We start from the raw sequence: 15,127 nt of genomic DNA, 5'->3' as shown, positions 1-15,127 counted from the left end.
GGTTGGCAGCAATAGTTTTTTCTGCAGTTCTAATTATCCTCTGAAGTCTGTGTCTGTCTTGTTGGGTTACAGAACCAAACCAGACAGTTATAGAGGTGCAGATGACAGACTCAATAATCCCTCTGTAGAACTGGATCAGCAGCTCTTAGGGCAGTTTGAGCTTTCTGAGTTGGCACAAAAAGAACATTCTTCGTTGTGCTTTTTTGATGACGTTTTTGATGTTAGCTGTCCATTTTAGATCTTGCGATATGGTAGAACCCAGAAATTTGAAGGTCTTTACTGTTGATACTGTGTTGTCTAGTGTTGTGAGAGGTGGAAGGGTTTCTCCTAAAGTCTACCACCATTTCAACAGTTTTGAGTGTGTTCAGTTCCAGATTTTTTCGGTCGCACCACAAGGCTAGTCGTTCAACCTCTCATCTATATGCGGATTCGTCATTGTTTTGAATGAGACCAATCACTGTTGTGTCATCTGCGAACTTCAGTAGTTTAACAGATGGATCGTTGGAGATGCAGTCATTGGTATACAGAGAGAAGAGAAGTGGGGAGAGCACACAGCCTTGGGGGGCTCCTGTGCTAATTGTACAGGTGTCTGATGTGATCCTGCTTAGCTTCACCTGCTGCTTCCTGTTTGTTAGGAAGCTTGTGATCCACTTACAAGTCTGTTCAGGTACCTGTAGCTGGTTTAGCTTAGTTAGAAGAGTGTCTGGAATGATGGTATTGAATGCTGAACTGAAGTCTACAAAGAGGACCCTTGCATAGGTCTTTGGAGATTCAAGATGTTGTAGGATGTAGTGTAGAGCCATATTAACAGCATCATCTGTTGATCTATTTGCTCGGTATGCAAATTGCAAGAGGTCTAACAGCGGATCCGTGATGGTTTTCAAGTAGGAAAGCACTAGCCTTTCAAAGGTTTTCATGACTACAGATGTTAAAGCAACTGGTCTGTAGTCATTCAGTTCCTTGATGGTGGGCTTCTTCGGTACTGGGATGATGGTAGAGCGTTTGAAGCAAGAAGGAACATAGCACATATCTAGTGATTTATTGAAAATATGGGTGAAGATGGGGGCCAATTGGTCAGCACAGACTTTTAAGCAAGAAGGAGTTATCTTGTCTGGGCCTGGAGCTTTTCCTGGCTTTTGTCTGTGAAATAGGTCCTGCACTTCCTTTTCTGTGATCACTAGGGGTTGTGAACCCAATGGAATGGGGTCAGTTGTAGGAGGCTTGGCTGTTGTTGGTGTGTCTGAGATGGGGGTTGTGGAGATAGGTGGCTGTAGTTTCCTTTCAAACCTGCAGTAAAACTCATTCAGGTCATCTGCCAGTTGTTGATTACCTTCAGCCTGGGAAGGAGGTTTGCCATAGCCGGTGACATTTTTAAGAGTTTTCCACATGTTTGCTGGTTCATTTGCTGAAAACTGATTCTTTAGCTTTTCACAGTAGCTTCTTTTTGCTGCTCTGATCTCCCTTGTTAGTGCATTTCTGCCTGATTGTACAGCATTTTATCACCTTTTCTGTAGGCTTTCTCTTTGGAATGACATAGCTGCTTAAGTTTAGCTGTGAACCAAGGTTTGTTGTTACTGTATATTTGTACATTCCTGGTCAGTACATAGGTCTTCATAGAAGCTGACATATGATGTTACAGTATCTGTGAGTTCATCTAAGTCTGCAGAGTTCATCCAGGTCTGCAGAGGTCTCTTCAAAATATTCCAGGATGTAGTGCAGAGCCATATTAACAGCATCATCTGTTGATCTATTTGCTCGGTATGCAAATTGCAAGAGGTCTAACAGCGGATCCGTGATGGTTTTCAAGTAGGAAAGCACTAGCCTTTCAAAGGTTTTCATGACTACAGATGTTAAAGCAACTGGTCTGTAGTCATTTAGTTCCTTGATGGTGGGCTTCTTCGACACTGGGATGATGGTAGAGCGTTTGAAGCAAGAAGGAACATAGCACATCTCTAGTGATTTATTGAAAATATGGGTGAAGATGGGGGCCAATTGGTCAGCACAGACTTTTAAGCAAGAAGGAGTTATTTTGTCTGGGCCTGGAGCTTTTCCTGGCTTTTGTCTGTGAAATAGGTCCTGCACTTCCTATTCTGTGATCACTAGGGGTTGTGAACCCAATGGAATGGGGTCAGTTGTAGGAGGCTTGGCTGTTGTTGGTGTGTCTGAGATGGGGGTTGTGGAGATAGGTGGCTGTAGTTTCCTTTCAAACCTGCAGTAAAACTCATTCAGGTCATCTGCCAGATGTTGATTACCTTCAGCCTGGGAAGGAGGTTTGCCATAGCCGGTGATATTTTTAAGAGTTTTCCTCATGTTTGCTGGTTCATTTGCTGAAAACTGATTCTTTAGCTTTTCAGAGTAGCTTCTTTTTGCTGCTCTGATCTCCCTTGTTAGTACATTTCTGGCCTGATTGTACAGCATTTTATGACCTTTTCTGTAGGCTTCCTCTTTGGAATGACATAGCTGCTTAAGTTTAGGTGTGAAACAATGTTTGTTGTTACTGTATATTTGCAAGTTCCTTGTTGGTACACATAGGTCTTCACAGAAGCTGACATATGATGACATATATCTGTGAGTTCATCCAGGTCTGCAGAGTTCATCCAGGTCTGCAGAGGTCTCTTCAAAAATATTCCAATCAGTGCAGTCAAAGCATGCCTGTAGCTTTAATTTTGCCTCCTCCATCCAGATTTTCACTGATTTAATTGTTGGTTTTGTGGTTTTAAGTCTTTGCCTGTAAGCAGGTACAAGGTGAATCATGCAATGATCAGAGTGTCCTACAGCTGCTCGTGGTAAAGACTGATAAGCATCTTTTAGTGTTGTGTAGCAATGGTCTAGAGTATTCTTGCCTCTAGTGGGACAATTGACATGCTGAAAGTATTTGGTAGCTCTTTCCTTAAGTTTGCCTTGTTTAGATCTCCCAAAATAATGGCCAGTGAATCAAGCAATTAGAAGAAATGAGGAAAATTCACGAGGTGAATAGTATGGTTTGCAGTTGATAATTAAAGTCTCTAAATTGTTGTCACAGAATTTGTAAATTACTGTGAAATCTTGACACCAGCTGCTATTAATATATAGGCATAAGCCTCCTCCCTTCTTTTTACCAGATGTTTCTGTAATTCTGTCTGATCGTTCAATCTGAAACCCTGGAATGTGCAGACTGCTATCTTCAATTGATTCATTTAACCAGGTTTCAGAGAAGCATAGGACTGCTGAATTGTGAAAATCAGTATTGTATTTGTTTAAGAGTATTTCATCCATCTTATTTGCAAGCGAACATACATTTGTTAGGAAAATTGAAGGCAGAGGAGTTTTATTGCTTCTATTCCTTAATCTGTTCCTTAATCTGTTTAAGATCCCAGCCCGTTTACCTCTTTTTCGCTGCTTCCGTCGTTTGGTTTTTTGGGTAATCCATGGTTCCAGGGGAATTGCCTCTTCCTGTGTTAGAATCTCCTCCGCGTTTATAAAGACAGGGGGGGTGAGATCACAGAAAGCTGCTCCTTAAAGAAATGTTGCTTAATTTTTAGCAGATGGTCTTGTGAATAGGAAATCCGTAGTGAGTCACAGAAAACAATTAAAAATAAAGAAACCATTAGAGAGCATTTCACTGAGGCAGCCTTCATCGGCGCCATCTTGCAGCTCAAGATATTCAAGAAGATATTCAACCAATAATTGGACATCCATTTATCTAGAAGATCTCCAAGATCCTTTCAAAATCTATAATGTCTTGAGTCAGGGAAAGGAAAAATAACCATGTTAAAGTCTTGCAATTATGGAAGATAGGCAGGCAGGCAGGCATTTTTAAAAAAAGAAAGGCACACAAATATCTGACTACTAGAGATGGCATGAGAAGCCATATTATAATGAGGTCAGATATCTTCAGGAGCTGTTAAAAGCTGCACGTGTCCTAATTTTTGTTTTATTAGTACTGTGTTCTAATTGCTCCCCAAAGCTCTGCTGCCAAACCATGAATGCCTCACAATTGCTAAGTAGGCAAAAACAATCCCATTCAATTGCTTCTTGAATTATCCCATTTTCCTTTCTTCCCAAAGCAAAAAACTCCACTAAAGAGCAGCTTATCAGCAAAGACAAGCTGCATCAACCAATGAGTTTATGAAATATATGCTATCTTTTATTCCTTTCAGTCTGTTGTTTCTACAGTTTTAGTCTGTTTTAGCCAAGAGCTGCCATTTCTGCTGTAAGTAAGAATATTTAGACTCGAAAGAAATTAAAAGCTGATGTCAGCAAGACATCTCTATGCCTTGTGCATATATTAATAAAATGATCACCGACTGTTGCTAGCCTTATAAAAATTGGGTCACAGCTTAAAACCAAAAGGTGGCTGAGCAAATAACAGTTATATTATTTTTAGAAGAGCTTTTGACTTCATCTCAATGCTAAGGTGATTGGTGGTACTACATACAAGGACAAGAAGCAACTTGAAGCCCAATGTAGAAATGCTAGAAATTGGATCTTGGAATACAAGCCACTATGAAAATACACTTCTTCAATAATAAAATGTAGAAGACTATACTTTGAATAGAATTGTAAAGATTATCAAGCATATTGTGTAACTTCAACAAGACCTTACTGTATTGATTAAACAGATATAAAAATGTTGAGCATGTTTGTATACAGCTGTTATGAAGATTAAAGCTGAGAAGTATATTCTAAAAACCTAAGACATGAACATGGATAGAATCTCTACTTATTTAATACTGAGTCTGCCATTTTTTATAATGAAGGTAAAGCATCCATCCAACCAGGGCATCTTAACCTCTTCAATCCACCCAGGCAGAGAACAGAGTATCTCAAAAGCAGATTTATCTAAATTGAATAAATCCTTCCACAAGTAGCAACAAATTAAACCCATAATGGGGCATAAGGAGAGTGGTCCGTGCCCAAGGCAAACATCTTAGTTGGGGCAAAGCACTAAGAATCTTTTGCATTTTTTCTGCCATATAGAAGTTGTCTTGATTTTTAAAACTCATATATGAGTTTTGTCATTTGTCATTTCTTTCTTCTCTCATTTTTCACAAGCAAAAGGAGGAAGCATGATAAAACGAGAATAGACCCCACATACATAATAAAAGTATAAAAATCCTTACGGCTATGTTTATAATACCAATTTTTTACCATTTTTTAAAAGAATCTTCTAGAACAAATATAATCTGAAGAAAGGATGTGTTTTGTGGTACAAGGAAATATTTGCAAGCATACAGCATATTATATTATTATATTATACTATATTATATTATTAATGTGTCTGATATATAAAATGCTCAAAGAGAAGTGGAATGAAAGTGGAGGGCATACTGCTTATTTTCAGCCATGTTTGCATAGATCAGTGATGGCTAAGCTTTTCCGGACTGAGTGCCGAAAGCACACACAAACCCCCAAAATGCAATAAATGCATGACCCCATGCAGCCTCCACATGCACCCTGCCCCTCCGCGCATGCCCGTGCACCCCGCATGCACCCTGCGCCCTATGGCAGAGACCCGAAGACCAGCTGGCCAGCGGGAGGCATGTGTGCATGCACCACAGAGCTCAGCTGAGCTTGGGCGATGGCTCATGTGCCACAGAGAGGGCTCTGCGTGCCACCTCTGTCACGCATGCCATAGGTTCACCACCACTGGTATAGATCCTGGGTTTTCTTTCTAGCATGTTCATGACAAGACATATGTGAATACGAAAAAAAATCCAGTGGTTTTTTAAAAACAATCTGATTTATTTATTATATTTTTATATGTGTTATTATACAGTATTTCCTCCAATCTCACATTTTTTCTCAATTCATTATTAAAAATTTGGTATGTAGGCCAAGAGTGTCCAATCTGTTCAAGCACTTTGTAAAAATGAATGCAAATGATTTTCAACAAGTGTGAAGAGAAATAGAATTCTTATACTGTTTTTCATTCCAGTTGTACAAAATTGCTGTATGAACCAACCATACAGAAAAACGGATATTAAAGTACACTACAGAAGAAAAGAAGGCCATTTACCAGTCAGCCAGTTAAACAACGAAGGAAAAAAGAAGCATGCCTCCTTGCAACCCTTTATTTCGTAAAAAATAAAATTATTCAGCTTTCAAGTTCAGCTTCATTATATGACTAAAAACCACAGGAGAAAATGAGAAAAAAGCTCTTCTATTTTCTTCAGACCATGCATAACATTCTATTATATATCTATTATTCCTTTTATTATATCCCAATTTAAGATCATTACACCAATCATAGATCTAAGTACAGAAAGATAAAGATAGATGCCAGATACCAATTATGCTTCCAAAGGTTATAAATTGTCTTAAAAATGAGGGGATTGAACAGAATGATGTTCTCAAAATTTCGGGGGTTTTTTTGGGGGTGCGGGATGTTGTAGACTGAATGGAAATCCCTTGTAGTTACCGGTTGTTTCATTCCTTTTCTGCAAAGTTCATCAATTTTTTTCTTTACCATTTATAACCTTCTCTAGAAAATGAGTAACCATCGAGAATGCATTGTTATTGACTTCTAAGGAAGAAATGGCAAACTAAAGTTAGCTCTGTTAAAAGCATATCTGAAGTCTGCTGCAGAATGAAGAGCCAGCAAGGAAACCAGTTCTTATAACAAGAAATGGACCTTCCACAATGGACCATCAAAAGTTCTTCTCAAAGCTGTTCCTTACAAGGAGATCAGAAGACAGCAGTCTCCAGTGGGTTTAGTGGTCTCAAAGATTTGGGAACTGCTATCCTGGTCAACCCATAGTTGGAACTTTGAAGGGGACTGGTTTTGCATATTTCCTTTTCTAATCATTTTCAGAAATTGCTTAACTGCTTTTCAGCTATTAGGACTTTTGGATCGACAAATTTTACAACACCAGGTGAATTTCTTTCATTTTTTAGTGAAAGAAGATTTAAATAAAAGTTTAAAGACTTAAATGAATTATTCTGGAATAAACAGCAAGGGTGAACAAAACTTTGATTTTAAAAGTTACAAACAGACTAGGGGTTCCAGATAAATTTGAAATAAGATTTTGAAATTAAGTATAAGAATCCTTCCTATGGGAAATATTTTTTATTTTGAATTTTTTTTTAAAAAAGTCTGGGTACATGAAGGTTGGACACTGAAGAAACTAGAAGGAACTAAAGATGACAATTAAAAGAAAAGAACTCTTAAATTTTACTTACTAATACAGAATGGAGCAAAATATTTTAACATTCAACTTACTGAAGGGTATTTTTGAACAATGGGCCCAGAAGTTAGTTTCAAAAGTGCAATACAAAGAAACCAGCTATTGTGATGAAGAGAAGTCATTTATATATTTCTTTTATTTTTCTCTACTATAATTTTATTTTTTCTTTCTTTTTTCTGTTCTTTTTCTTTCTGTGCCTTCTATTTTTATATCTTTGATTTGTTTTCATTTTTTATCATAGTTGTTGTAATTTTAATAAAATTACTATTAAAAAAGAGAATGGACCACCAGATGGATTCGTAACTAGCTGACCAACCACACTCAATGAGTAGTCCTCAATGGAACTACATCCACATGGAGGGAAGTAAGCAGTGGAGTACCCCAAGGTTCTGTTTTAGGCCCAGTACTCTTCAACATCTTCATCAATGACTTGGACAAGGGGATAGATGGGGAACTCATCAAATTTGCAGATGACACCAAGCTGGCAGGAATAGCCAACACTCCAGAAGATAGGCTCAAGTTACAGAAGGATCTTGACAGACTTGAACATTGGGTGATAGGCAAAAAAAAACCCAAAATGCACAGGTACCGTATATGTTGTACCTTGCTCAATAGTAGTAACTGTGAGAGGGACAACCATTTAGATATGAGCCAGCAGTGTGCAGCAGCTGCCAAAAAAGCCAACACAGTTCTGGGCTGCATAAACAGAGGGATAGAATCAAGATCACGTGAAGTCTTAATACCACTTTATAATGCCTTGGTAAGGCCACATTTGGAATATTGCATTCAATTTTGGTCGCCACAATGTAAAAAAGATGTTGAGACTCTAGAAAGAGTGCAGAGAAGAGCAACAAAGATGATTAGGGGACTGGAGGATAAAACATATGAAGAACGGTTGCAGGAACTCAGTATGTCTAGTTTAATGAAAAGAAGGACTAGGGGAGACATGATAGCAGTGTTCCAATATCTCAGGGGTTGCCACAAAGAAGAGGGAGTCAAACTATTCTCCAAAGCACCTGAGGGTAGAACAAGAAGCAATGGAAACTAATCAAGGAGAGAAGCCACTTAGAACTAAGGAGGAATTTCCTGACAGTTAGAACAATCAATAAGTGGAACAACTTGCCTACGGAAGTTGTGAATGCACCAACACTGGAAATTTTTAAGAAAATGTTGGATAGCCATTTGTCTGAAATGGTGTAGGGTTCCTGCCTGGGCAGGGGGTTGGACTAGAAGACCTCCAAGGTCCCTTCCAACTCTGTTGTTATGTTATGTTATGTTATGTTATGTTATGTTATGTTATGTTATGTTATGTTATGTTATGTTATCTTATCTTATCTTATCTTATCTTATCTTATCTTATCTTATCTTATCTTATCTTATCTTATCTTATCTTATCTTATCTTATCTTATCTTATCTTATGTATTATGGCTCATAAGAACATGATGGTTTGCTTCCCTTCAACAAAACCAATCTGGATTAATTTTTACCTTTCTCAGAAGAAAGCAGATCCGTTCAATGTTTCTCAACCGCTCTCTCTGTCAAAGGAAAGTGGGAAAAGATGGAATAAAACTATACAATTTAAGAGACCTAAAACTGAACAATTCATGTGGATCAGCATATATTTTACCTGATCTCAGAAGAAAGTCTGAGATACTAGCCTCTGGTATAATTTGCATGGTACTGCTTTAGTAATCTACTGAGATCATTTAAACATATTTCAATTATATCAAATGTTTTCACTTTTGCCAAGGCAACTGAAGTTATTCCCAAATCTGAACTGCAAGTCCCAACATATTAGAAACTGTAGCTCAGCTGTGATTAGATAATTACAAATTTTCTATTGCAACTTTCAAGTTAGCAACTGATTCCTGGAAATTCATGCAAGGAATAAAATAAGCAGCTTATAGTTTGATGATATATAAGATGCTGCCACAGAGTGGACGAACTATGGAAGACAGAAACACATAATGGTACTAAAGAACATTATGAGACAAAAGCAAAGTGTGTGTTTTGTGCAGGCACATTTTTTGTTTTATCTTATACGTTCTCCTTATACTCTGAAAGTCTCACCTTATTTTCTCAAAATATATTATGTATGTAACAACCATTATTCTTGCATGATCAACAGGTATTTTCATGCTGCCTTGAAGTAGCTAAGCTTTTATTGCAGAGTTTAAATGTAAAAATGTTCTCTAAAGCAGGGTTCTCCAACCCTGGTCCCTTTAAGACTTGTGGACTTCAACTCCCAGCTTTGCTGGCTAAGGAACTCTGGGAGTTGAAGTCCACAAGTCTTAAAGGGACCAAGGTTGGAGAACCCTGCTCTAAAGGGAAAAAATGCTTCCTTAGGATGCACAGTACAGTTGGCTAAATGAGAGATCAGCAGAAACTTGAATTGTGGGTACTTTTCTAGAAACAGCAGAGTAGGTATTATAATTAATTATAATTATCAGACTTAAGCATACAAGATCTACTATCAATTACATCTTAAACTGGATCACCTTGGGGCAGAGGTTTCACAGAACTGTTTTCCCATTACATAATTTGAGCAGATGTTACATAGCAAACTGCAGGGCCACACCACGTCTATGGTTGGGTTACCACATTCAGAATTACATTCTGTTGAGAGGTATAGTCCTGTGCCCTATGAGGAAAGTTGCAAATCAGATCACTTGCTTCCCTGTTTTAGATCCAAGTGTGTTCTGTGGCAATTTGAGTTTTAAAAAACCCAGTGGCTGAATGACTAAACACCAGGACTGCACAAAGCATTTGAAAGAGAGTGCTTTGCTAAGCACACCAGAAATTGCAAGGCCTCCTATCCTCAAAATGTTAGAGCAGGCATGTCATTTGGAAGGCTTGTTCAGCTCCTTTTCCCTGGCTGTCAACATATGTGAATGCATGTGCAGCTGTTTCGTTTCATTGGTAATTCCAGAGAAAGTGTAGTCAGCATATGTACACAAATATAAAGATAACCAGCTGCATGAGCTTTCCAAAGAACACAGATGCTTTACTCAATGAAATTGTGGTGCTTCACACACTTTAATAAAGATCTATATCTGAAATATTTGAGAGCTGCTGTCAGTCAGTGAAAACAAAATTGGGAGAAAGGGGGAAGATAATGATCAGGGTAGACCATTTACAAACCTCACTAGTTTGCCATTAAATTATTTAAATACAATGAAGACAGATTCTCAACTGCATGCAAAAACTGTGGGAAGGTTTAGCCTCACACATTCCCACTTCTCTCTTCATTCAGTGCATGCTAGACAATATGTGCTGCTCACATGTCAGGATAAAAAAAATATGAGAAGATGCCCAGGGAGAAATCTTGCCTGGTTATCTTGCAAACAGTTAGATCTGAGGAAGTGGACAGGTTCCTCAGTACTGTAAGCTTTGCCATCTGCTTTTTAAATCCATACCTTGCCTTGTTTGTCAAAGTGGCCTGGGTGGTGTCGTTTGAATGGGTTCTGATGAAGGTTGAGTCTTCTTTGAGAGAGAGAGTTGTTCCTTTATCTCTTAAGAAGGCCTTGGTTCACCCCTCCTCAAGAAACCATCATTGGATTCCACCATATGGGACAATTTTTGTCCAGTGTCTCTCTTCCCTTTCTTGAGGAGGGTAGTGGAGAAGATGGTTGTGCAACCGCTTCAAAGGGCTTTGGAGGAAGTGGATTATCCGGATCCTTTCCAATCAGGAAAGAAAGCCTGAGTCAACCTCGAGGATCAAACTCTAGACTGTGAACAGCCTGAAATACTGCATTCTAACCACTGCGCCACCAGGACTTCTACATCCCACATTAAAAGACGCTAATTTCAGCTGGAGATTTTATACTCCAATTATGTCAGACAGTCCAAAGGCAAACTATGGCACCTGATCCTGTTTTGTGCATTACAATTTAAACAAAACACAGTTCCGTGAATTCTAAAAAACAATGATTGCTTAAAAACAGAATATGGATGATTCAAGTCTCCTCCTGGAAATTCCAGAAGAGATTTAAGAACTGTACAATAGGCTCATAATATCCTGAACCTGAGAGAGTATCATCTGCATTCTTTGTCTATTTATTGCATTTGCATCCTGCTGCAATCAAATCTACTTCTGAACCCTTGAGCTGCTCTCAAACTTCTTGAATTGTATGCCAGACTGTTAATTGCTTCTCTCAATCCATATCTGCAGACTATCTGCCTTGGACTGCTATTAGTATCCTTTGAAAAAACACCAAAGTTCCCCATCACTTCAAGTTATGGAATATCTTCTGTATGAAATTGTGTGTGGATACCATTACATCTCTTTGCATTTAGAAGGTCAGCTAACATACATTTCTTTGAGCATGCCCATCTAACATTACATTATTCTAATACTATTATAGTTTGTTACTCTCTCGCAATATTACTTTGCCTTGTTTTTATCATGTTTTAATTTTAATTTTTATATTGTTAGCCATTTGTCAACATTCAACATTCAATAAATACGCGGTTAGTATTAAATAATTGTATCTAGTTCATCCTGCAGGAAACAATGGTTTTATTTGACCTCCAAAGGAATCCTTTCTAAATTTTGATTGATTGATTTAGCTTTTTCTCAGAGTCTAATGAAGACAGTGGGGCCACAAATTCTCCTTGAGAAGTGCACCTATAAATTATGTTTATTTATATCGCTTCTATAGAAAGTATGTCTCTGTGAAAAGAATTACAGAGCATTCAGCTGCAGCATGCAACCAGCATTAAATATCTTAGCCAATTATAGGTTGCATGAATCACCCTTTAGTTTATAGGGTTTTATTGCAGAAATAATTGTGTCAAGACCAGGCTCACTATACTTACATATTAAAATAAAATCACTTAGAGAGTTTGGAGTGGGAAGTCAAAGACAATGGCAACCAACTTGCATACAATTGCCAAGAAAACTATAAGGGCCTGTCCATGAAGGTACTAGGAATGGTAGTTTTCAATGCTTATTGAAAATCGTAAGATTACATTTAACACACACACATATATATATATATATATATATATATATATATATATATATATATATATATATATATGTAGGTCTTTGGTTATTCGGGTTTTCTCCCGCGTAAAATTGGAAGTGTCTTGGCGACGTTTCGACGAAGTCTCATTCGTCATCTTCAGACTTCAGCTTCGTGCTTCTGGAAGCAATGTGGGATTGCAGCTGTTTCTTCCTTTTTAACTGCTAGTGGGAGTTTGAACTGATTGGGTGGGAGCTTGGCTGTGCTCTGATTGGATGGGGTTTTTTTGTGCTCTGATTGGCTGGGGGTGTGTCCTGTTTGGGTGGGGGTTTGGTTGTGCTCAGATTAGTCTGAGTTGCAGGGGGATTTGAGCTGGTGAGCTGCATTGCTGTTGCTTGGCTTTGTGTTTGTGGTCTTGCTACATCTTCAAAGACATATATATATATATATATATATATATATATATATATATATATATATATATATATATATATATATATAATGCAGGTTTTGGTATGTTCAGGTCTTTTCCCGTGTAAGGTTGAAAGTATTTAGGCAACGTTTCGACGAGGTCTCACTCGTCATCTTCAGGCTGGAGTTTTTGGCTTTGTTTTTATGTGAGCATATATATATGTATAAATGTTAGTTATTATTAAATCGAAGAGCAGTACTTACCGCATGTGTTGGGTTGCCCTGGTCTATAGGACTCTTGAAGTCTGTCTTTAACTCATCAAATGCAATTATCTACAAAAATCAAAATTCAAACCATTATGTTACTTTCAAATTTGTGCTTTTAACAATTATTTATTCTTCTGCTGTGGTGAAAATTCTTCAAGGCAGCACATGGTGTTACTGTCTGAAAAACCATTTTTTTTTGCCATAAAAATCTTACACATAAACATATATACATAAACTATTATCAATATCACTATAACCCAATATTTTATATATATTATACACACACACACACATTTATATACACACACATATACATACACATATATATACACACACATATATATACACACATATACGTGTGTGTGTGTATATGTATGTGTGTGTGTGTGTGTGTGTGTGTGTGTGTGTGTGTGTGTGTGTATGTGTAGGTTTATTGTGATATTGATAATAGTTTAGGGCAGTGATGGCTAACTTTTTTGCCGTCATGTGCCAAAAATGGGGGGAGCATGGGGGCATTGCACGCACGTAACACCCATAATTCAATGCCCCTCTGTGCCCCGACCCCCCATGCATGCACGTGTGAGCTACTGCGCTCCCCTGCTTCTGGCACAGAACAGCAAAAAGGTTACCGGTGGGCCTGGAAGTCCCATTTTTCACTCTCCCCAGGCTCCAGAGGCTTTCTTGGAACCTGGGGAGGGCGAAAACGGCCTCCCCCACCACGAAGGCCCTCCAGAGGCTGGAAACAGCCTGTTTCCCAACTTTCGGTGGGCCTGGAAGGCCTGAAAATCAGCTGGCTGGCACATGCGCTGGAGCTGAGCTAGGGCAACACTCCGTGTGCCATCAAACTTTGGTTGTACTTGTCGTTTATTGGCCAAAATGTAATGAATTTACATTGGAAAATAGATAGTCCTCAACTTATGACCACAGTTGTTACCAAAATTTCCATTACTAAGCAAGGGAGTTTTTAAGTGAGTTTTGCCCCATTTTACAACCCTTCTTGCCCTAGCTGTTAAGTGAATCACTGCAACTGTCAAATTAGTGACACAGTTGTTAAGTGAATCTGGTTTCCCCATTGACTTTGCTTGTCCGAAGTTTGCAAAAGGTGATCACATGACCCCGGCATACTGCAAGCATTATAAATACCAATTGCCAAATGTCTGAATTTTGATCCTGTGACCATGGGGATGCTGCAATTGCTGTAAGTGTGAAAAATGATCATGTCATTTTTCTCAGTGCCATTATAATTTGAATGGTCACTAAAATATTGGTTGTAAGTCAAGGACAACCCATAATATTCACTATTTTTTACTTTTAGCAAGATATCAGAAGTTTTGGGCAGATCTGGGCATTTAGCACACTATTGTTGCTGAATAAAGATCCAGCTTCTTTTCTGAAATCCTGCATTGTCATTTATGAGGAGGCAATTATATAAGAGGTAAAAGGACTGTTTTTATAAAGATCAGCTTGGACCTAATTTGGACTTGGAACAAAAATGAAAAATTAAAGAATGTCATTACTCCCACAACATGAATAAGTTCAATTTTAGGTAAATACCAAGTTCTTCATGTTTCCCAAATCTTACCATAAGATGTTTTAGCTCATCACAATCTTTCCTGCACTTTATTTATGCTTCTTTATTCTTGTCCCCGGATTTGAGGGACTTGGCAACACTATTTATTCATCCTTTTAATTTCTAGCTCTTGACTTCACTTGTCAGCTTCATGTATAATTCCATCTTTTACTTAGCCAGTCCAATGGATTTTTGCAAAATTCCTGGTTTCCATAGTAACTAGATTGCTTCCCCCCCCATAGATTTTAGTTTGTAGGTTGACATGTATAACTTCCGTGAACTTTTCAGCTTTTTCATAAAAAGTATTATGAAAAAATTGACAAACCCAAGCATGGTATTACTGAATCACCCCCTCCCATTTTCAGCACAATTCAGCCTTTTAAGAGATTTACCAGAAAAAGTAGGTATCTGATCCGTGCTGCTAATAATATTAATTCCTCGCCTTGAATACCATGCCTCGTCTATTCAATCTTCTTCAATCTGGTGCCCTCCCAAATGATTAAAAATTGCAGGTGTCGAAGACCAATGCAGCAATTATTTATATTCTTCCCAACCACACAGACCGAAGGCAGTTTACAAAAACAGACCAAATAAAATGCACAGCAATCAATAAAAAAATCTCAGCCACCTTCTAACCCTTCATACAATCCAAACACTCATTACATAAAAGCTATGACCAGAACAAAAAATAATAATATAACACTCGCACTAGTATCCCAAAAGGTAGTATCTTAACATCTTCTGA

At 38.1% G+C, this 15,127-nt stretch overlaps 1 protein-coding gene across 2 annotated transcripts in view; it reads right to left on the bottom strand.

The window, feature by feature from the left end:
- CNIH3 (cornichon family AMPA receptor auxiliary protein 3) overlaps positions 1-15,127 on the bottom strand; it is a 170,462-nt gene that overhangs the window by 85,447 nt on the left and 69,888 nt on the right. For both annotated transcript variants that reach the window (XM_058165506.1, XM_058165509.1), the window contains exons 2-3: positions 12,810-12,878; positions 8,655-8,702 (exon numbers count right to left, since the gene is read on the bottom strand). In XM_058165506.1, coding sequence (XP_058021489.1) covers positions 8,655-8,702; positions 12,810-12,878 — 117 coding nt within the window. The remainder of the gene's footprint in view (positions 1-8,654; positions 8,703-12,809; positions 12,879-15,127) is intronic.

The sequence above is a fragment of the Ahaetulla prasina genome, chromosome 1 (genome assembly GCF_028640845.1).
Source record: "Ahaetulla prasina isolate Xishuangbanna chromosome 1, ASM2864084v1, whole genome shotgun sequence".
Taxonomy (NCBI): Eukaryota; Metazoa; Chordata; class Lepidosauria; order Squamata; family Colubridae; genus Ahaetulla; species Ahaetulla prasina.
Note: the sequence above shows the minus strand (reverse complement) of the source record. Positions and strands in the feature narration are given on the sequence as shown.